This window comes from Crocuta crocuta, unplaced genomic scaffold (assembly GCF_008692635.1).
Source record: "Crocuta crocuta isolate KB4526 unplaced genomic scaffold, BGI_CrCroc_1.0 scaffold288, whole genome shotgun sequence".
NCBI lineage: Eukaryota > Metazoa > Chordata > Mammalia > Carnivora > Hyaenidae > Crocuta > Crocuta crocuta.
In genome coordinates this window covers 1,414,217-1,437,776 of record NW_027532607.1, presented here as the reverse complement: position 1 = coordinate 1,437,776, position 23,560 = coordinate 1,414,217, and the positions used below count along the sequence as shown (strand labels likewise).

Here is a 23,560-nt window from a genome sequence, read left to right as displayed (position 1 = left end):
AAGTAGGAAAGAATATCCAATGGAATAAAGACAGTCTTTTCAGCAAATGGTGCTGGGAAAACTGGACGGTAACATGCAGAAGAATGAACCTGGACCACTTTCATACACCGTACACAAAATAAACTCAAAATGGATGAAAGGCCTAAATGTAAGACAGAAAGCCATCAAAATCCTAGAGGAGAAAGCAGGCAAAAACCTCTTTGACCTCGGCTGCAGCAACTTCTTACTCAACACATCTCTGGAGGCAATGGAAACAAAAGTAAAAATGAACTGTTGGGACTTCATCAAGACAAAAACTTTCTGCAGGGCAAAGAAAACAATCAGCAAAACTGAAAGGCAACTGATGGAATGGGAGAAGATATTTGCAAATCACATATCAGGTAAAGGATTAGTATCCAAAATCTATAAGAACTTATCTAACTCAATACCCAAAAGACAAATAATCCAATGAAGAAATGGGCAGAAGACATGAATAGACACTTTTCCAAAGAAGATATCCAGATAGGCAAGAGACATATGAAAAAATGCTCAACATCACTCATCACCAGGGAAATACAAATCAAAGCCACAATGAGATACCACCTCCCACCTGTCAGATTAACAACTCAGGCAACAACAAATGTTGGCGAGGATGTGGAGAAAGAGGATCTCTTTCGTGCTGCTGGTGGGAATGCAAACTGGTGTAGCCACTCTGGAAAACAGTATGGAGGTTCCTCAAAAAATTAAAAATAGAACTACCCGATGACTCAGCAATTGTACTACTAGGTATTTAACCAAAAGATACAGGTGTGCTGTTTCGAAGGGGCACATGCACCCCAATGTTTATAGCAGCGTTATTGACAGTAGCAAAAGTATGGAAAGGGCCCAAATGTCCATCAAAAATGAATGGACAAAGAAGATGTGGTATATGTACACAATGGAGTATTACTCAGCAATAAAAAAGAATGAAATCTTGCCATTTGCAACAACATGGAGGGAACTAGAGGGTACTATGCTAAGCAAAATTAGTCAGTCAGAGAAGGACAAAAATCATATGACTTCACTCATATGTGGAATTTAAGATACAAAATAGATGAACATAAGGGAAGAGAAGCAAAAATAATATAAAATCAGAGAGGGGGCAAACCATACGAGACTCTTAAATACAGAGAACAAACTGAGGGTTGCTGGAGGGGTTCTGGGTGGGGGGATGGCTAAATGGGCAAGGGGCATTAAGGAGGGCATTTGTTGAGATGAGCACTGGGTGTTATATGTAGGGGATGAATCACTAGATTCTACTCCTGAAATCGTGATTGCACTAGATGCTAACTAACTAGGATGTAAATTAAAAACAAACAAAAAACAAAAATAAAGCATGATTGCTCATGGAAAAACATCAAACAACAACTCAGAACCTTGATCTTTGAATAATGCAGTCCTGTTATAGTAAAACATATTCTTTCTAGTTCTTGAGATTTCATGTTAGTATAAAGAAACTTGAACCAGCCCTTCATGCCAGTCAAGATTCTTGGTGGTCTGCATCCTGATGTTAGTCACCAGCTTCATTTGGGGAGCTCTGGCAAGGAACAAAGAGACAACTCCCTTCCTTTTCTTCAGTCTGGGTTCTTTCAACTCAGCCCTGATACCATCTCACTTATGCTGTTTTTAGCGTGTCAGTCTATATCATCATGTGTACATCTTTATATCATCTTGTCCTGCCCTTTTCTTTTCTCTTACCTTTTCCTCGTCTGTTTCTTTTATCGTCCTTCTTTATCCCACTAATAACAACAGTAATTATGAAAATGCATTTTCAGTTGTTTAATACCTTGTATCTCAATGTCCTGTGGTTACCTCAATTAAATTATGTTCTAAACATTTTTGTCCACATTCTGCTCCTTTTTCTGTTTCTTCTCCCACCCCTACCTTTAATGTGTGTGTGTGTGTGTGTGTGTGTGTGTGTGTGTGTGGCGCAATCATATAAGCTATGAACTTCTGCTTCACACCTCTAGTATCTCTCTCTCCTTCAGCTACCACATTCCATCAGCCCTCCGCCTTTATCTCCATGCAGTTCCTTAATACCCTTATCATCTGGACCTCAACAGCAGCCTCTAAATTGCATCTCTGCCCCTGATTTTTCTCTCCCTAGCATGTTTCCTCATTGCTTTCAGAGTAGACTAGTCATTATCTACCTGATAAAGGTTTCCATCCTTCCTCCATCTTTCCTTCATCCTTTCCTTCCCCCCCTTCCTTTATTTATTTATTTTTTAAGAAGGCCCCATGCCCAACATGAAGCTTAAACTCATGACTCTGAGATCAAGAGTTTCATGCTCTACCATTTAAGCCAGCCAGGTGTCCCAGGATAAATGTGTCTGAAATACTTACCAATAGTTCGTAGGTGGGTTTGCAGGTCCTGGATTTCATTTTCTTCAAGTCTGAACCCAGTATTTTTTAGAACATTTTTAATGTCACCGACATTAACTCTTCCTCCTTAATAAAAACAAGAAAAAGTAGATAAGGGTGTCACACAATGAAAAAATGCAGGCCATCAACCCTACCTAGAAATGAAATGCAGGCTATCAATCCTATCTAGAAATGAAAGCACCAAGAAGCTCTTTATAGCAAGTTGTATGGGAGTCAGGGACAGAACATGATACCATAACTAAACTTCTGAGAGACATTTATATGAGGGAGAAAAAAATGTAAAGAAGGAGTTTGGCTAGTGGTAAATTTAGGCAAGGACAACAATCAAATCATGCTATTCTAGCCAAAAGAATTTGAAACTTGCTACAGTAATAAGAAGTTACCTTCTTAATATAATTATACATAAGGAAAAACTAGTTAAGGAGGCAGAATAACTGAAAACAATAGTTTTTATCAAATCAATAAAAAATGAGGATTTACAGAGAGTCAATGTATACATTTCAGATGAGTTAAATAATAAAGAAAGAAAGTGAAATCTTAGGACAATGAGAATAAAATGTATATAATTTTTTATATGCTGTCTAGGTAGTAAATACTTTTGAAATACAAAAAAAGGGAATAAATTACAAAAGGAATGACTGACATAATTAAATACAGAAAATGAAAAACGTCTGTATGTAGAAATACAACATAATGGACAGAGAGTAGATTGTTGGTTGCTTAGGTCTGGGAAGTTTGTAGGGAAGGGAGAGTGACGACTAATGGGTAAAGTATTTTTGGGGGTGATCAAAATGTTCTAAATTGATTTTGGTGATGGTTTAGCAGCTCTGTTAATATACTAAAAACCACTGAATTATTACTTTAAATGGGTGAATTGCACGGTATAAAAATTATATTTCAATAAACTATTACAAAACATATGACATGATAAAGTAAAAATGCAAATAACCCACTGGGAAAGTATTTTCTGAAGCTATGAAAAATGTGTTAATATCTTTAATTTATAAAGAGGTCATTCAAATTAGGAGGAAAAAGCTTGGATTCTGATAGGATAATGGGCAAAAGACAGGAACAAGTAATTAAAAGACCAAAAGACATAATGATATGAAAACAATTTCAACTTCGTTGATAATAAAAAAATAAAAACAATGATTAGATTCCATTTCTTATTTATTAAATTAGCAACGATTAAAAAAATGTGACAATAAACTATTGTGGCCAGGGCATAATGGTAACCAGTAGTCTTATCCATTCATTTATATCACAGCCTTAAACATGTTAAGACTTATCGGATTTACTAGAAGAATCTATCCAAAGAAACTGACTTAAAGTTGGAAAAAGATCACAATGTGTAAGAGTAAATCACTAGAGACTATGTAGACAAATGTTCAACAAGAAAAAAAATGATTACGTAAGCTATAAACACAATTTGATGTATAGTCATTAAAAATGATGTTTATTAAAAAAATTTTAGGGGCACCTGGGTGGTCAGTTAGTTGGGCGTCTGACTTCTGCTCAGGTCATGATCTCACAGTTTGTGTGTTTGAGCCCCACATCAGGCTCTGTGCTGACAGCTCGGAGCCTGGAGCCTGCTTCGGATTTTTTGTCTCCCTCTTGCTCTCTGCCCTTCCCCCACTCATGCTCTATCTCTCTCTCTTACTCAAGAATAAACAGTTATTTAAAAAATTTTTTTTAATGAAATGGTGGAATTCTTACACTATAATATTAGGATTAAGTGTAGGATACATAAAATATACAATAAGAGTTTAATTATCTATACACACATATACACAGAAAAAAGGATAGAGAACTATAATAAAAAAGGTGAATAATACCTGGGATTATGGGTAATTGCATTTTTTTCCATATGCTACTTTATGGATTCCAGATTTTTCTCCAATACCCAACAAAGAGTAGACACTTGGATATTTGTTGAATAAATGCATAATTTCCTGATTATTTATATTATCAGAAAACACAGTTACAACAATCTGATATTTTATTGTCCTTATCCTTTTTATCACTCACCTTTGAAGGACTTCACACCTTCCAGTAATTCTTTCTCAAACACCTTTTTATCAGCTGTAAGATAAAACATAATTGAGTGTTTGGTGATTCACAGAAATTAAGTATTTACTTTCAGGTAGGGGAAATGTAGAAATTTATCACAATTCATTCTCAATGAAGTGAAAAGTATTTAGAAAACTCAAAGTATTAATACTTTATCCCCGGACAGAATAGAAGCTATTGTTAGTGGCACTCTAGTTGGCTGGAAAACAAAACAAAACAGAATTTTCTTTCTCATTATCTCCTCACAATTTGGTTTCATCTTTTCTTTTTTCATCTTTCCTGCTCTTCTGCCCTTTCATCTTCTTCCAGCTTAGACCTTAGATTTCCACCAAAGGGACGAAAGAACTTGTTTGTCCTGTGATGAGACCTCTGACTACAGAGGTCCCACTTTCCTAGACCAAAATTTAAATGAAAGAACAGTATGTTTTAAAATGCTAGGATTGTGGGGTGCCTAGGTGGCTCAGTCCGTTAAGCAACGGACTTCAGCTCAGATCATGATCTCACGGTGCGTGGGTTCAAGCCCCATGTCGGGCCCTCTGCTGACAGCTCAGAGCCTGGAGTCTGTTTCAGAGTCTGTGACTCCCTCTCTCTCTGACCCTCCTGTGCTCATGCTGTCTTCTCTCTTTCTCTCTCTCTCTCTCTCAGAAATAAGAATAAAAAAAATAAAACACTAGGATCGAGTCTTTAAAAAAAGTTTTAATTGACATAAAAGGTTTCAAATCAGTAGAATTTCTAATACAGAACCTTAAAATAAACCTTCTGTGAAGTTTTGAGGATGTGAGGCGAGCTGGTCACTGCAGACATGGTCTCTGTTTGCTCAGAATTTAGGATAGTGCCATGCACACAACAGATCTTCTTTCTTATTTTTTTTTAAAAACATTTTATTTCTGAGAGAGAGAGAGCATGGAGAGAGGGAGACACAGAATCTGAAACAGGCTCCGGGCTCTGAGCTAGCTGTCAGCACAGAGCCCATCGCAGGGCTCAAACCCATGAACCGTGAGATCATGACCTGAGCCGAAGTCTTAACTGACTGGGCCACCCAGGCGCCCCAAAAGATCTTCAATAAATGTTTGTTGAATGAACAAGTTTTTAGATACCAGTAAAGTAGAACTTCAGTGCTTACCAGAAACTGGCAGGGTTTTCAGAAGCTTTTTATGTTCCTTATTTGTGATCTCTAGTCCCATGTTTTTCAGTACATTTTTCACGTCCTCGGTAGGAATCTTCTCTCCTTTAGAAAGACATACATAGACATAAGCAAACATCCTTCCCAGATTCAGCGGGGAAGAACCAGGCATAATCAAGCTTGGTTTAGCTATTCAGAACCAAGGAGGTGAGAATCTAAGAGGATACCTTCAATGATAAGATAATCTTATGTATAATAAGTGAAACAGGGATTGTAGAATTTCTCAGTAATTTACATGTGTTTGATGGCTAATAATTCAACCACTAATATAACATCTGTATTCTTTTTTTAATTTTTTCCCCTCCTCTTCCACACTTTTCTCCTTCTCCTCCTCTGGGCCTCCCTACCCCCTTCCCTTTCCTCTTCTTTTACCTGAATTATTGGACTAGTTTTAAAAATGACAATAAAAGTGGGTTCTCTATAAAATCTTTCAGTAAATTTATATTTACACTTTTACACTGTAAGCTGGGCGTATGAGAATAGGGGGATAGATTCGAAATCACGTATTTAAAAATCTACTGAAGACAAGAAAAAACACAGAAGCCATAAGAACAAGAAATCAGGGAAAAAGTAGGCTAAATTGAAAAGGAATTAAAACAATATCTAGAAATAAAAATGTAGTTATTGAAATTAAAACCCCAATGGGCAAATAGTATGAGACAAATAGCAGAGACAGTGAGCTAGAAGAGAGGTTTAAGAAAAGACAAAAATGTAAAAATAGGGAAAATATGAAAAGAAAGATATGAAGGACAAGTGAGAACGTTCATCATACATGTAATAGGAGTTTCTAAAAATGAGAAAAGAGGAAAAAAAGAAGAGGTAATATTTGAAACATAAGGGATGAGAGTTTCCAAAAGTTGATGAGAGGCATGAATGTTTAGTTTTAGGAATCATAAATTCTGAGCAGGAAAAATGAAAAGAAGCCCACGCTTGGCTACATGATAATGAGAATTTCAAAGATAGAGATAATCTTAAGAGTTACAAGAGAAAAAGAGATTAACTATAAATAAACAATGAAAACTTATAGTTGATTTTTAACAGCAAAAAGAAAGGTCACAAAACAGTGGATATATGAATCTATCATCTTTCTGTCTAATATTCATATCTATTTTCTTCTTTCTCCTTTTTTCCCATTTAAATTTAAATATGACTATTATTATAGGTTAATTTTACAAGATAGTCTTTAGGTCACAGAATACTCAGATGGAACTGTAGCTAAATTTGAGAATTAACGTAGCCCAGAGATAGTATGAGTATCTCCCAGACATAGACTCCTAGAACTTTGCTTCTCCTAATTCTGGGAAGAGAATGAGAACACCTTCATTTGTATGAAGGGCAGAGCATCTTATTAGGTGGAAACAAAGAGTTGTTTTGTTATATGGAAGTTAAGTTCAAATATATGTAGAAGGGTCCAGAGCTGAGTAGCCAGAGGGGTAGACTATTTCAGCTGTTTAGTTATTATCTCTCAGTGCCAACCTTACCCTTCTAAACTTTGCTTCATAATGCTGAAGCTGGGATTTGGTAGACAACATTTCTGTTTTGCTAGCTGGTTCCATATTAAACTATGCCAATGAGTGGGTGGGGGAAAGAGGAAAGGAGAGAGAGAGAGAGAGACTGAAAGGCTGTCCAATGAAGTTCCTTCCTATAGTAGTAAATGAATCCAGTTTTCAATTTTTCAACCTCGTGGAACCAGTTTCATTACACTTGTCAGAGATACTAGTGGCAAACTTCAGAGTTCTAAGGTAGAATGATAATCTAAAAGTCTAGACATAGTCAAAGCATGAGTCAAGGCTAAGTGTAAAATAAAGATATTTTCAGAGACTAACTCTTGTTCAAATTACTAAGAAGGATGTACTTCAGGAAACTGAACCCAAAAAAGAGTAGAAGTAAAAAGCAATGGTGAACAAAGAGAGTGGTAAGTGTATTTAAGTTTTGCAAAAGATCAGATTTAAATTGCTCTGCCCTTGCTTTCAGTGTACTCACTTGGCCAAAGCTCATTCTTGTTTAAATACAAGTTTGTGCTTACTCCATGCCTGCAGTCAGGTAGCTGAACTAGAGCTGGAGTGAGCTCTGCTGACTGTTCTTGGTGTGAATGGATGATCATGAACCTCAGGTGAGTCCTTAATTTAGTTGGGCAACCACACTACACTTTGCTGGTGTAGTAACTTTCCTTTTCTACTTGCTGACTACTTCATATCTTTTCTTTTCAAACCACCACTTCCTCTTCTTCCATTTGATCATAACTTCTTTTATGTCTTTAATTAAGCAACAACAATAAAGCCTTCCCTTGATGTCACTTTCACCAATTTACTTGCCTCTTTGTTCCACTTCTTTGCTTCCCTTGGCAGCAATATTTCTCAGATATTCACGCTGTTTCTACATGCTATCTTCCCGTTTTCTCTTAAACTCACTTTGGTTGGGATTCCTTCCACCCTCACTACCTGAAACTTTTCTTTTTTGTATCGTTAATGGTAGTTGCAATAGCCAAGATATGGAAGCAGCCCGAATGTCCATAAACTGATGAATGGATAAAGAAGATGAATGGAATATTACTCAGCCATAAAAAAGAAAAAATTTGCCATTTGCAACCATGTGGATAGAGCTAGAATGTATAATGGTAAGCAAAATAAGCCAATCAGAGAAAGACAAATGCCATATGATTTCACTCATATGTGGAATTTAGGGAAACAAAACAGATGAGCACATAGGAGGGGGTGGGGAAAGAGAAGAGAGGGAAACAAACCATGAGACTCTTAGTGAAAGACAACAAACTGAGGGTTGAAATAGGGAGGTGGGTGGGAGAGGGGCTAGATGGGTGATGGGTTTTAAGGAGGACCCTTGTTGTGATGAGCATTGGGTGTTGTAAGTGATGAATCACTGAATTCTACTCCTGAAAGCAATATTGCACTGTATGTTTACTAAGATTTAAATAAAAAATAGTTCTATATAAAACTTTAAGATCACATATATAATCCTCATTGTAACATCTCACTCACCTGTAATATTTTTAACTTCATCCATCAACACATTTACATCAATCTTCCCATTACCTTTAAGATAAAAATGCATCAAAAAGATTTTTAGAAAAGTGATATAAAAATTTTTTTCCCTTAAATAGTTTATGGTCAAGTTGGTTTCCATATAACACCCAGTGCTCATCCCCACAAGTGCCCTCCTCCATGCCCATCACCCCCCTTCCCCTCTCCTCCATTCCCTCAGCTCTCAGTTTGTTCTCAGCATTCAAGCGTCTCTCATGGTTTGCCTCCCTCCCTCTCCCCAACTACTTTTCCCCTTCTTCTCCCACATCCTCCTCCATTAACTTCCTCCTAGTCCACCTATTAAAAATTTTAAATTGTGAAATAGAAACCCCAAATTCAACCATTTTAAGGCATTTCCCCTAGGAGTTTATTATTTTTTCACGTCATCAATTTAAATTAATATAGCTCCTGCATTTTACATGATCAAATTCCATACTGCACAATGCATGAGCAAGGTTTGACGCACTCTCCCTTCCTTCAAGACAATCTACTATTTATTAGGTTACTCTTTTTCAGGCATGGGTCTGAAATTTTTTGCGAGTTTAAAAATTTTGTTTAAAAATGACATTTCCATTTTGTCAGTGCTGAATTTCCCTTTGGGCTTATTATTGCCTTAGCATCAAGTGATCCCCTTAAAGGACAGAGTGGTGGTATGCATTTCTCTTTTTTTAATGTTTTATCTATTTCTGAGAGAGAGAGAGAGAGAGAGAGAGAGAGAGAGAGACAGCGTGAGCAGGGGAGGGTCAGAGAAAGAGGGAGACACAGAATCTGAAGCAGGCTTCAGGCTCTGAGCTGGCTGTCAGCACAGAGCCCGATGTGGGGCTCGAACCCATGAACTGTGAGTGACCGGAGCCAAAGTCGGATGCTCAACAGACTGAGCCACCCAGGCGCCCCGTGGTATGCATTTCTGACTGCTCTAAAGTTGTCAATGAAAGTCACCAGGTTGAGTTATTCAGTTAAATTCCCAGGTATGATGACAAAACTCTTGTGCAGTGGTACTCATTCTCAACTGAAAGACCTTTTCATAGACCATGCACTTAGTTTCTTTAGCTATTTCTCAAGTTCTGAAGCTACTAGAAGTCAACAGATACACTGTTAGTAGTTTGTAATATTTCAAGTTTGAGAAACACTGGGTTGGGATGTTAAAAGATGCTATGACTCTAATTGGCAAGATTCAGTTTGGAATCTTAAAGTTGTCTGTGGACCTATTCCAACTCCACTTAAGACTTGGTCAAGGGTGCCAATCCATCACTCCTCAAACATGTTCACACTCTTGTTTTATGTGTAATAATAATCCTAAGATTGCAAATTCCTCAAAGAGTGAGATACCAAGAATCGTTTTGTATTCCTACTATTACCTCAGCATTAGTTTGAGTTTGTGAAAGATGGATGCTCCATAAATGTTTACTAAATAATTAAGTTGCAGTAGAATGCAAACATATTGTAGAGAATGAAGTAGCTTTAAAACCACTATATATTTTAGGTTCTTAGATACGGAGTTTAACCTTGCTTGTTCTTTTCTTTACGTCTTTTCAATTATGATGATCTTTTATTGGTATCCTTTTATAGTTTTATAGCATTGATGATGATGATGATGATGATGAACACTATTATATTATGGCTTTTAAACAGGATAAGGAAGAACTTTTATTGGAGAAAAGTCTGATTCTGTAAAGGACAGATCCCATCAGGTCTTTTGTTTTGTGTGTCTCTTAATCAGCTTCACTGAGGCCCACTGGGCCACTGAAACAGTCTTCCATCCTATTTCAGATGGTTTCCACAGATGTACAAGGTAGTCCACAAGAATTAGATTAGAATTAGCCTCACTTTAAATCACTGTGCTAGTATCTTTTCTCATGTTTCAGGATACTAGAAAAACAAGGCAAAGACAAATATCTGTATTTATTGAACTGGTAGGTTAAGAGAGCTATGAAAGGGATTAATTTTTAATCCAAAGAAAAAGCCATTTTTGGAAAAACTGATTACCCCTTATTAAGGCAGTTTTCGAGGGTCTAGAACAGTGTCTGACACATTATAGGCATTCAGTTAAAGTTAAAATCAAAGAGTGGAAGGTACTACTGATTTAGAAAAGCCCGTATTCATTGACTTGGATCAATCTTATATCTTCACTACTTCCTCAAGGGGACAGGTGTCAAAATTTCATCATGAATTTTTCTCAGTTCTACCAGCATAAGAAGAATCTAATTATATGCCAAGTTTTATTAATTCTCTTGAACATTACTATGTATCTTCTTAAATTTCTTAGTTCTAGTAGTTCATGGCAGTATAGCAGAATGGTTGTTTTGAGCAGTTTTTTAGCTGTCATTTCTTCCTGGAATTTCTTAACAGGAGAGTTCTTCCATTTCATCATTTTGGCTAGCTTTCTGTCTCTTGTTAGTTTTAAAAGCTTGTAATGCACGCTGCACCTGTGAGTGCTGCTGTATTAAAGAAGGCTCATTTACTGTCCAGGGCCTGTCCATTTAGGAAGTGTTCTTTTAATGGTGTCTCTTGGTCTCTCTTTTTGAGACTTCGGTTATTTTATTTCCCTACTCATAGTGGTATTTGGGGCTCTCCACCATGTGTACTTTGGCTTGTTCCTTGAGGTAGCCCTATAAGGTTGTTTTCTCAGCAGACTCTGTCTCCTTTTCCTCCCAAATTCCTGCAGTTCAGTGTCCTATGGCTTCAGGCCTTCTCTGTTTGAGAGATGGGGGCGAGTGAAATGCACGGAACTCCCTACTTCTCCTCCATCTTGCCCCTCCCCACAGAATGGTTGTTAATAGACAATTTCTGGAGCCAGATTGCCAGTCCACCACTTACTAGCTCTATGACTTTACACAAGCTACTTGAGTTTTCTGTGCCTTAGTCTCCTTATATGTAAAATGGGAGTAAAATTTGAACCTGCCTTATAAAGTTGTTAGCGAGATTAAATAAGATGATATATGTAAAGTGCTGAAAATAGTGCCTTACTTACAGGACCATGTAGTGTTGCTTGTTGCTATTTAATGCTGGGTTAGGGGTAGGGACTCAAAGATTAAAATCTTGAGTATTCTCCATTAAACCTTGGCATTCCCTGTGAAGAGTGACACTTGTCGTCTATACTGTGCAGCATTCTTGGTGATACTTCCCAAGTGATAGCCATTGGGCTCAGTTTGGTAGTTATGCTAAAGGCCTCACTCTTCTTCTTTTCAGATACATCCTATCTTCAGGTATTCCAAGTCTGATACTAGCCTCAAGTCTAAGGTTTGGTTAAGGAGTATATTGACACTCAAAATTCTCACCATCAACTGGTAGGAGGTCCTTCAGTTCCTGGATTTCTTCCTTCTTGAGATCAATTCCCATGTTTTTCAGGAAAGTGTCCACCTTATTTGGAGACACCTTCACCCCTTAGGAAAGAAAGGGATGGGACATGAAAAATATTTGTAATGATGTAAAGAGTGGGTTATTATAGATCATGCCTAGGCATTGATACTACATAGACAATGAAGAGCAAAGAACAATTAAACTATCCAAGTAAATGTGGTTTGTTGTTATCTAAGTCAGGAATTCCTAAACCCTGATCTGTGGAATTCTGTTATTACCTTTAGGAAAACATTAAAGAGAAGAAAGTGAGGAATTAAGGGTATTTGTTAAGTCATGACACAGACTAAAATCAGGCTTTATACATGTGTTTTCACAGAAGAATTTGAAACTTGCTAAGTTAATGGACAACTACCAACCCATCCATCCATCCACCTACCCATCCACCCATCTATCCATTCAGCTAGCCATCCATTGAGCCAGACAGCCAGCCAATCCATGGATTTACTCTATCATAATTCTCTGGGACATTTTTAAGAATATATGCTTCTAGATACTATCTCTGGAAATTCAAGATCATTATGACTGGAAAGGGGCCTAGTGACCTGAACGCTACATTTTCCATCCTCTCCCTGGTAATTTTGATATGCAACTTTATTTGGGAACCACTGCCTTTGGGTTACTGGAATGTGCCTAAAACATATAAAGAATAAACACTGACTTAACAACCCATTGGGACAGCTGGGTTAATAATCTGAAAATTGTAAAATAGGAAGAGTTTTTGAAAATAAGAGCAAAGCTTGATGACCAGTTTTTTCTGCCTTTTCAATATGCTTCTTACTCACCTTTGAGAGACTGTAACTCTTTCATCAGTCTGTTCATATATACCCTTCCTTTGGCTATAAGAAAAGGAAAAGTCAAGTTTCAGGCAGGAATGTTGATATTTAAATATATAATGAAATATACATAAGTTCAGAAATAGAGATTTCTTATATTTTATAATAGAAATTTAAGTGATTGAAAAAATTTTTTTAAAAAATATTTTTATTTATTTCTTGGAGAGAAAGAGGAAGACAGCATGAGCAGGAGAGGGTCAGAGAGAGAGGGAGATACAGACTCTGAAACAGGCTCCAGGATCTGAGATGGCAGTCAGCACAGAGCCCGGCGCGGGGCTCAAACCCATGAACCGCGAGATCATGACCTAAGCGAAAGTCGGACGCTTAACCGACTAAGCCACCCAGCGCCCCGAGGGACTAAAAAAATTTTTTAATGTTCATTTATTTTTGAGAGAAGATAGAGACAGAGAGTGAGTGGGAGCAGGGCAGAGAGAGGAGACACAGAATCTGAAGCAGGTTCCAGGCTCTGAGCTGTCAGCACAGAGCCCGATGCAGGGCTTGAACCCATGAACCACCAAATCATGACTTGAGCCGAAATCAAGAGTTGGACATCCAACCTACTAAGCCACCCAGGCACCCCTAGAAATTTATATTATTTCACTTCCAAGAATAAAACTTAGGAGTGGAAACAGCTCTCGATTTGGTGAAATCATTTTGGTGATGGGGGTAGGAGGATAAAACATTCCTTAACTAGGGAGTATTAGTTACTAAATTCCACATACTCAACTTTCCCTGAAGGCCACTGAGATTTTTCCACACTGTGATATTTTTAGTGCTCACCATCGACCGGAAGCTTGTTCTGTAGTTCCAGACCTTCTCCTTCTGTGAGTGTTATCCCCATATTTTCCAGTAAAGTTTCCAGGTTACTAGTATCGACCTTCTCACCTTTAAAAATTAAAAGGCAGTAATGGTTGAAAATTTGAAGAATGGTGATCTCACGTTATTTTAAAAAATGCCCATATGGCATTTGTTGATTAAACAATGACGTAAACCTGACAAGAATGCCAGCTAAGACATCATCTTAGAGATTTTTGGCTAAGCAATGGTAATCAAATTAAGGCTGGAAGTCTGTGGATGCAAACATTCACAGGTATACACGTAGAGAGAATGCATCAATAAGGAAAACAATGCTGTTGAAATGTGGTTTTGTGTAAATGTTAAAATCTTGGTGTTGTAGAGTCTTCTTAATTATCTATCATGGAATCATACAGGGCTTTTCTCCAGGGCCTTCTTTCTTAACCCAGGCTGGCTCCTGTCGTGCTTCAGGGATTTGGTGGGCTTGCTTCCCTCTCTTCTTGGCAGCCACCACCACCAAGTACATTTTTTTGGGTGGTTAGGAAATTAGATGCAGTCTTCCAAGCTCGCCTGTTTTTAGTGTCCCAGGAAAACTAGCACATAGATATTTTTATTCTTAGGGCATTAATGTAAAGTGCTACAGTGAGCCAGACAGAGAACACCAGACTCTCACAGCATGGGTAAGACACAAAGCTAACAAGTTTGTTTGGTAATGGACTCGGTTTTAGTTCTTGGTTAGGAGGGTGGAAATCACCACTTATCCCTGCCCCCTGGTAGCCAGCTCCCAATCTGCTTGTAGGATGTCTGTGTGAAACTCTCCTTCATGATGGCTCTTGCCTTTAGCTTGAAAATCCAGTTGAGCAACAAAAACAACCAAATGGTAATTATGTGAGGCGACGAATGTATTAACTAACCGTACTGTGGTAAACATTCTGAAATACATACGTATATCAAATGATCACATTGCATACCTTAAACTTACATAATGTTATATCAATTATAGCTCAATAAAGCTGGGGAAGAAAGATGCTATTTTAGTGGGCAATTTGCACCTCCTAATCATTTCCAATTCCAGAAAAAGAAAACTCTTGCTTTTAGTCCTCCGGAACCTCCACACTGCAGTGCTGCCATTGTGAGGATAGTAGCTGGGGAGTGAGCCAGTCTTCAGCACAAGTGCCAGGAGGAAACGTGTACAAGGGTTGCTGTCTTCCAGCTGCTTCAGACCTCTTCTGGGAAACCTTGCACCACGGAGCTTCTAAAATTCCCCCGTAAGCAGCCAAGGGAATGATTCTTCAGATAGAATAGAGCAATTTCCTAGTCTGTTTACTTGATCATGGTTTTTTTTTAATGTAAAAAAAGTTTTTTTAATGTTTATTTATTTGAGAGAGAGAGAAAGAGAGAGAGTGCACACGCCTGAGCAGGAGAGGGCCGCAGAGAGAAGACACAGAATTCCAAACAGGCTCCAGGCCCTGAGCTGTCAGCCCAGAGCCTGACGCGTGGGGCCTGAACTCAATATACCACGAGATCATGACCTGGGCTGAAGCCAATGGCTTCACCAACGGAACTGCCCAGGCGCCCCTAACCTGATCACATTTTGACAGACATGGGCCTTCTGCTAGGTTATCAGTCTAACCACCCCTTTCATGTATCATTACCATTCTTCAAAACATAATCCCGCAAAGTTTTCTATACTCTCGAATCTATTCTGTGTTTTTACAACTCTGATTTTTCTTTCCATTGCTAGCTTTCTTTTCACCCTTCCCACAGTGACTTCTCAGGCTCGTTTTTCATTAAATATGAATTTCTCTATATCTTCAGTCTCTTTATAGACTCTTATTTCCTGTCTTAACTGAACTTTGCCTGTTCTGGATAGATTTTCCTTTTTCCTTCCCTTCCCTTCCTTTGCCCTCCCTTCCCATGCTCTCTCCTCCCGCTCCCTCCCTCTTTCCCTCCTTCTGTCTCCTTTCACTGTCCTTCTTTTCCTTTCTTCCCTTCTTCCCTCCTTCCTTTGCTCTCTCCTTCCCTCCTTTCCTCCATCCGTCCCTCCCTCCCTCCTTCCTTCCTTCTTTTTGAGAGAAAGCTGCTCTTTTTTTTCATAGCCCATTTGCCTTAGGGCTTGCATTCTCCAAGATCCCAATTGCTGCTCTCTGGCCATCCTCAAACCTTTCCTCTTGTGAGAATCATGGTAATTGGCTTTCTTTTTATTGTCCCTTACTGACTTCTTGGTCACTTAAGTAGCTTGTCCCATTACTCACAGTCTTCCTGTGCACCCAAACTCCTGGCATCATTACAGGCAAGTCCAGTCTTTATAGAGATAGCTCATTCCGCAACCTCACCTCTCAATTTCTTGAGCTCCTTAGCCTCAATGATGGCCCCTAAATCCTATACTAGTTAATCATCAAGGACACATCCTGAACTTTGTTATTACCTGGAAATGCTTTGCCTCTAAAGTCTTAAATTCTAGCATACCTACTTTTGCCCAGAACCTTATATTCTTACACTTCTTTTACTTCCTTCCTCCTACCACACCCGTTACAGTTCATTCCCTCCTCTCTTGCTTTCCTCCGAGTTCATGATTTCCATAACTCCACTTCCTCTCCTAGCCACACTAGACCACTTAACCACTCTCTTGATGACACTCTCAGTGTCTTTAGGCTTTCATTCTTTTGGCACATCAGCCTTAAGAATCTCCTACTTTGGGGAGTGCCTGGGTGGCTCAGTTGGTTAAGCGTTTGACTCTGGCTCAGGTCATGATCTCATGATTTATGGGTTCAAGCCCCATGTCAGAGCCTGGAGCCTGCTTCGGATTCTGTGTCTCCCTCTCTCGGCCCCTCCCCACTCGTGCTGTCTCTCTCTGCCTCTCAAAAATAAGTAAACATTAAAAAATAAAAAAAAATAATAAGAATCTCCTACGTTGGTCCAACTGAAGGATATCATAATCATGCGAAAGGTCGCCATTACTTATGATGTCTGACTTTGGTTAGACTCTTGGCACTTCTCAGCAAGGTTTTCATGTATTTCTTATCAACCCTAGTTCTGTTCTCTTCTATGAGTTATCCACAGTCATTAACACTTTCCTTATAGTCCTCTACCCCACCACTGGGCCCTTTCGTTTAGTAGATGATTCTGTTTCCCACTATACAGAGAAAATGGAAGCTTTTAGGTGAAATCCTCTGAATTTTACTCCCATATCTACCTAGATTCTCTATATTTGTATCCTTCCTGACTTGAGTTCTGCCTGTCTCAGAAAAAGAGGTGGCTTTGGATTCTTACTCACATATTTAACTGCCTAGGGCTTAGTATCTCTTAGACGTTGTATAGGAGCCTCAAACCCAATATGACCAAAATGGAAACTATATCTTTACTTCTAAACTTATTTTACTGAATTACATATTTTGGTCAATGTCACTGTCACCCACCCAACTGCTTAGCTCAGAAACTGAGGAGTCATCCTTCATTTCATCTTTTTGCTTTATCTCAATAGCTGATCAGTAACCAGATTCTACAGTTTTTATAGCTGTAACATCTCTTCTATGTGCTCCTTCCTCTCAAGTCTCACAGAGAATGATTTACTTCTGCTCTTTATTGTCTTTCGCCTGTACATTTGCAATATGCTTGCTAGCTAGTTTACCTGACTCTATTCTTGTACACACACCTCCATCCATCCTTTATTCTGCTGCTAGAGCAATCTTTCTAATTTACAAATCTAATTACATAGTCCCCTGCTTAAAATCCTGGAATGATTCCCCACTCTGTGCAGAATGAAAGTCATACTCCTTTGCTAGGTATTCAAGGCCCTCTGTGATTTGTCTCTTGTATTCGTTTCCTATTGCTGTAACAAATTACTGAAAGCATGGTGGCCTAAAACAATATCGATTTTTTTCTCTTACAGTTCTGGAGGTCAGAAGCCCAATATTAGTTCTACTGAGTTAAAGTCAAGGTGTTAGCTGGACTGGTTCCTTTAGGAGGCTCTTGGGAAGAATCCATTCCCTTGCCTTTTCCACTTCTAGAGGCCACTTATACTTCGTAACTTACTCCCCTTCCTCCATCTTCAAATCCAGTAGTGGAGCATCCCACTTCTGCTGTCACATTGCCTTCTACCTTTTCTGTCATCAACTCTCACCTTGCTTCCCTCTTCTAAGGACGCTTGTGATTATATTTAGAACCCAACTGGATAATCAAGGATAACCTCCCCATTTCAAGATTCTTAATCACATCTCCATGGTCCCTTTGGCTATATGAAGGCAACATTCACAAGTTCTGGGGATTAGGACCTGAATGTCTTTGGGACTCATTACTTGGCCCACTGCATCCTGCTCCTTACTCTTTAAGTTTATCCTTTGCCAAACTCCTGACAGCATTTATGCTCTAGTTACTCCAGATTTTTTCTAGTTCCTTAAAGCATCAAACAGTTTCTCATTTTGGTGCCTTTTATTATTATTTTTTCCTCTATCAGGAATGCCCATCCTGCTGTGTCTGGAAAAACTGACTTACAGTTTAAGGATCAGCTCTTGTGCTCACCATTCTATTAAAGCATTTCCCAATTTCTCTTCCTCAGGTGTAAGTGACCATTCTGCCCCTTCTTTACTTTGCATAGGTTTTTAACATTGCACCAATAACATTTTATTGCATTTATTTATATGCTTTTTTCTTGCCCAAGCTACATGAGCTACTGGAAGGTTGGTTTTTATAGATCCACACTTGGGACATAGAGATGTTTACTGATGAGGTAATAAAGATCTAACTCACCTGTAAAAACATTTCCTTCATCCATTACCACATTCACTTCAATTTTCCCCTCATCTGTAAGAGAAGACAGAATTTTATGCATAAAACAATAGTAGAAATAGAAGAAAGACATAAAAGTCATACACTGAAGTACAACACAAAATTCAGCAAATTTTAATGACTTGCTCTAGAATTTTATCCTATTTTCTTATGAAATGGAAAATGTGGAAAGACATAGCTTTGATTATAAAAAAAGATACTTAATTTCATACAAAGACATCAGAATTTTTCTTTAAAAATTGAGAAAAATGTTTTATTTATTTCTGAGAGAGAGAGAGAGAGAGAGAGAGAGACAGTGTGAGCAGGGGAGGGTCAGAGAGAAGGAGACACAGAATCTGAAGCAGGCTCCAGGCTCTGGGCGACCCCAGAATTTTTCTATTAAGATACACTGAACATAGTAGAGTGCTGCTGGGCTGACATGTGAAAAATAGCCTTCTCTACTTTCAGATCAGGAAGAACTCCATTTTACTCATTATGAGGCTGACAAGCATCGTAAAAGGGATAAATAGACTTGAAGCATTAATAATGCCTATTTCTGTACTGAAATGACAGGTGACATTTAGCTATGTTCTTCCACTATCCACACTCAACATGTATTTAAAAAGCTTTGATCGGTCGCCTGGGTGGCTCAGTCGGTTGAGTGTCCGACTTCAGCTCAGGTCATGATATCGCGGTTCATGGGTTTGAGCCACACGTCGGGCTCTGTGCTGACAGCTCAGAGCCTGAAGTCTTCTTTGGATTCCGTGTCTCCCTCTCTCTCTACCCCTCCCCCTCTTGTACTCTGTCTCTCTCTCTCAAAAATAAATAAAACATTAAAAAATTAAAAAAATAAAAAGCTTTGATCAACCTAATTGTATTTTAATAAAATTTTTAAAAAACTTCATTTTGTATTTTCCTCTTAAATGGGGGTATTTAGATGGAACCTCCTGATAGATGGTCAGTGCCTTACAGGACAATGTCTGGTCCTTTCTCATGTATTTCAGTTAGTACCGCAGAAGATTTAGGATGGCCTGAGATGGGTCTCTAATGCTTTTTCCTGTGGGCTTACTGACTTGAAAAGGGGTACTCAGGGAGATGGCTGATACTTTTGCAACTGAAGTCACTGCTGTGGCATTCCAGTAAACTTTCAAGATACCTGGAAAATGTGATAGCAAAAAATATCTACATCCTTTCATAGGCAGATCAAAAATACTGAGAAATTATATATTTTTAGTAATAAAAAAACTATCCTATGGAAAATTTACTTTCTCTGTCTACAGCAAAGGCATAATTAAGTGGCATTGTGTCAAAATGAATATATACTGGTTGTTATTATTACTACTAATAAAAGCCCTATGCTAGGACCTTACAATGTTTAGGAATGGTAGCCATTATTTTGTTTTTAACAAAAGGGAACCAAGACTCAGAGGGGTTTATTTGATCAGTCTTGCACAGTTAGGAATTTTCAGTGCTGAGATTCAAAACTGTCTCTTATTCCAACTTCCAAATTCTTTCCACAATGCCATCTAATCAGAGGAACCAGTGGGATTAATCCCAGGTTTTTCCTGTTTTTCCCATGAGAGCTGCTATCTTGGAAACTTTTCCAAGTAGGTCTTGTGGGTCTTGCTATTATGAGTTCATGCTAACATGGGCTAGGTGTGAATGATAGAAAGGAAAATTACTTTCAAAATTATTCTCCATCTTGAACTTGTTTCTGATAGTTCAGAATCTATTCTAGGTAAATATTTTTCTGCCTGTCTTTTAATATTATTTCCTCCTTACTCTATTAGCTTACTTTCAAACTTTTCTTATTAAATGTTCCCTCCATTCTTTTTTCTGCTTCTTCTTCTTTTGGTCTGCTAATCTCATAAGTGCTGTGGCATGTTGCTAAGCTTTGCTGAATCTGTGGATTGGTAACTTCCTAAGTAAAGATGAATTATTAGAGTATCTGTTTCTAACCATATTCATACATATATCTAGTTGAATGTCATGTAGGTATATCTAAAGTCAACATATCTAAAACTGAAACTATTCTCCTGACATTGTAACCTGAACATCTTCCTGAATTCTCCAGTTTGCTTATGATATGACTGATGACCTAGCCACCAAAATGTCTCTGTTTTCTTAAAATTCTTATTTTTCATAATTCACATGTAATCAATTATCAAACCCTATTCCCTTTAATTCTAAAATATTTCCCAAATTAATCTCTTATCTGTCATTAAGTTTACTTCCCTTGCTCAGGCCCTATCATCTCTTGTTGCATCACAGCAATATCTTTGAAATTTGAGTCTTTGCTTCCATTAATGCTTCTTACATTGTCATCAGTATTGACTTCCCAAAGAGAAATACTCCAGGTATATCACTGCCTATAGGATAAAGTCTAAGACCAAGGAGATAAATAGACAATTCAAGAACAATAGTTGGGACTTCAATATTCCACTCTCAATAAAGGGTTGAACAACTCGATAGAAAAATCGGTAGCATAAAGGAGACCTGAACAATATTATCAACCATGAAACATTCTCTAGGATAGACCATGTCATAACATAAGTCTCATTCAGTTTAAAAGGACTGAAATCATAAACAAGTATATTCTCTGACTATAGTGGAATTAATTCAAAATCAACAGCAGGAGGAAATTTGGGATATTCACAAATATTTGAAAATTCAAAAACACATTTTGAAATAACCTATGGACCAAAGATGAAATGTTGGAAATTAGAAAGTATTTCCAACCGAAAATGAAAACAAATCATATTGAGATTTTTGGAATGCAGCTAAAGTAGTGCTTTGAGGAAAATTTATAATTGTAAATAAAGACCTATATTAGAAAAGAAAAATCTCAAATTAATAATCTAAATTTTTACCTTAAGAATCTAGAAAAATAAGAACAAACTAAATCAAATGTAATCTGAAGGATGGAAATAATAATAGATATTAGAGCTGAAACCAATAAAATGGAAAGCAGAAAACCAGTAGGGAAAATTGATATTGGCTCTTTGAAAAGATTAGTAAAATTGACAAAACTTTAGGTGAACTAACCAAATAAAAAGAGAGAAGACATGGATCAAAATCAGGAGGGATGATATCACCATCAACTCTACATGAATTAAAAGGATTATATTATTCCTTTATAATCCTGTGAACAACTTTGTGTCAACAAATTAAACATGAAATGGACAAAATGCTAGAAAGGTAAAAATTACCTAAACTAACTCAAGAGGATGAAGGCTTAGCTCCATAGCCTGGTATAAGGTCTTTCCAGTCTTGGCAGCCTACTCTTCTGGCCATGTTTCCTGTTTCTTTGTAACACGAAGCATATATTCTAGTCACAAAGGAATACTTCCTGCTCTCCCAACATTCATGAATTTGCATGATTTTATGCTTTTGTACACCTTGCTTCTTCATCTGGAATGCCTTTCTCCCTCCTCAGGTTATCTTTGAATTTTCTCATGTAAGTAAGCACTTGCAAGTATAGGCTCTATATGTACTGTACATGCAGCCTGCTAGGGCTGCCTGTGAGTGGGTGTTTGTTTGCTGTGCGTTGTCCCAGCTTCCTTCTCCTTTTCTTTTTATCTTTCTTTTTATTCTTTATATTTTTTTAGAGGGAGAAAGCACACAAGCAGGGGAGGGAGGCAGAGAGAGAGAGAGAGAGAGAGAGAGAGAGAGAGAATCCTAAGCAGGCTCCACTCTCCGCATAGAGTCTGATGCAGGGCTTGATTCCACCACCCTGGGATCATGACCTGAGCCAAAATCAAGAGTTGAATACTCAACTGACTGAGACACCCAGGCACCACTCTTTAAACATTTTTTAATTCCAGGGGCGCTTGGGTAGCTCAGTGGGTTAAGCGGCCGACTGGCTCAGGTCATGATCTCGCGGTTCGTGGGTTTGAGCCCTGTGACCGGCTCTGTGCTGACAGCTAGCTCAGAGCCTGGAGCCTGTTTCAGATTCTGTGTCTCCCTCTCTCTCTGACCCTCCCCTGCTCACGCTTTCTCTTTCTCTCAGAAATAAATAAAACATTAAAAAAAATTTTAATTCCAATATAGTTAATGTACAGCTATATTAGTTTCAGGTGTTATCGTATAGTGATTCAAGAAGTCTATACGTCACCCAGTGCTCATCACAAGTGCCTTCCTTTATCCCCATGGAAGGCCTTTTTTTTTTCCTGAGGAATTTCTGTACATCTTCTGACAAGTCTTTCTCTAATTCCCTACCTGGCGAACTTACCTTTTCCCTTCCTTCAGGATTTTACTGAATGCATTTTTAGTATTCTAGCACGACCACAGAGTCGTATGATGACCTGTCAGCATGTGGGCCTCGTTACTACACAGTGAACTCCTAGAGGACAGAGAACTGTCATCTTCATTTTTATATTCCTAATAGCTTATGTATTTTAGGCACTCAATAAAGTCCACTGCAGGCATGGATGAATTCTTGAGGATTGAGTCCTTTTCTTTTTCTTTTAATGTTTCTGCACACTCTAAATACACCCTCAGAAATTCTCTCAGATGAACGCAAAGTTTCACCGTAGGGGCAGCTCACCATCAGCGGGCAGGTTGCTGAGCAGGTCCAGGTACTCCTCTTCTTCCAGGTCAAAGCCCATATTTTCCATGAAGCATCTTAATTGATTAACATTAAGCTCCACTCCTTAGGGAAAAAAAGGGTGGGAGTGAGAAGGTCAAACAATACTGATGAAGTGAAAAATTCTAGGCATGGGGCGCCTGGGTGGCTTAGTCAGTTAAGTGTCCGACTTTTGCTTGGGTCATGATCTCGCGGTTCGTGGGTTCGAGCCCCGCGTCGGGCTCTGTGCTGACTGCCAGCTCAGAGCCTGGAGCCTGTTTCAGAGTCTGTGACTCTCTCTCTCTCTGACCCTCCCCTGCTCACGCTGTCTCTCTCTCTCTCTCCTAGAAATAAATTTTTAAAAAACATTAAAAAAAAAAGAAAAGAAAAATTCTAGGCATGTCCACTGCATTAATTAGAAGGACAACAATCAAAGGAACCATAAATTTGTTTCAATGAAAAGAGCTAGCTTGGGAATCAAGGACAGAACCTGCTTTTCATTTTTGTCCAGAGGACTTGACTGTCATGAGACAGTTATGAGGAGAAAAGT

At 38.3% G+C, this 23,560-nt stretch overlaps 1 protein-coding gene across 2 annotated transcripts in view; it reads right to left on the bottom strand.

Moving 5' to 3' along the window:
- The window catches only part of EFCAB3 (EF-hand calcium binding domain 3), a 118,529-nt gene that overhangs the window by 67,796 nt on the left and 27,173 nt on the right, over positions 1-23,560 (bottom strand). For both annotated transcript variants that reach the window (XM_077780367.1, XM_077780368.1), the window contains 9 exons: positions 22,993-23,097; positions 18,429-18,482; positions 13,665-13,769; positions 12,834-12,887; positions 11,970-12,074; positions 8,650-8,703; positions 5,594-5,698; positions 4,429-4,482; positions 2,362-2,466 (listed from right to left, as the gene is read on the bottom strand). In XM_077780367.1, coding sequence (XP_077636493.1) covers positions 2,362-2,466; positions 4,429-4,482; positions 5,594-5,698; positions 8,650-8,703; positions 11,970-12,074; positions 12,834-12,887; positions 13,665-13,769; positions 18,429-18,482; positions 22,993-23,097 — 741 coding nt within the window. The remainder of the gene's footprint in view (positions 1-2,361; positions 2,467-4,428; positions 4,483-5,593; positions 5,699-8,649; positions 8,704-11,969; positions 12,075-12,833; positions 12,888-13,664; positions 13,770-18,428; positions 18,483-22,992; positions 23,098-23,560) is intronic.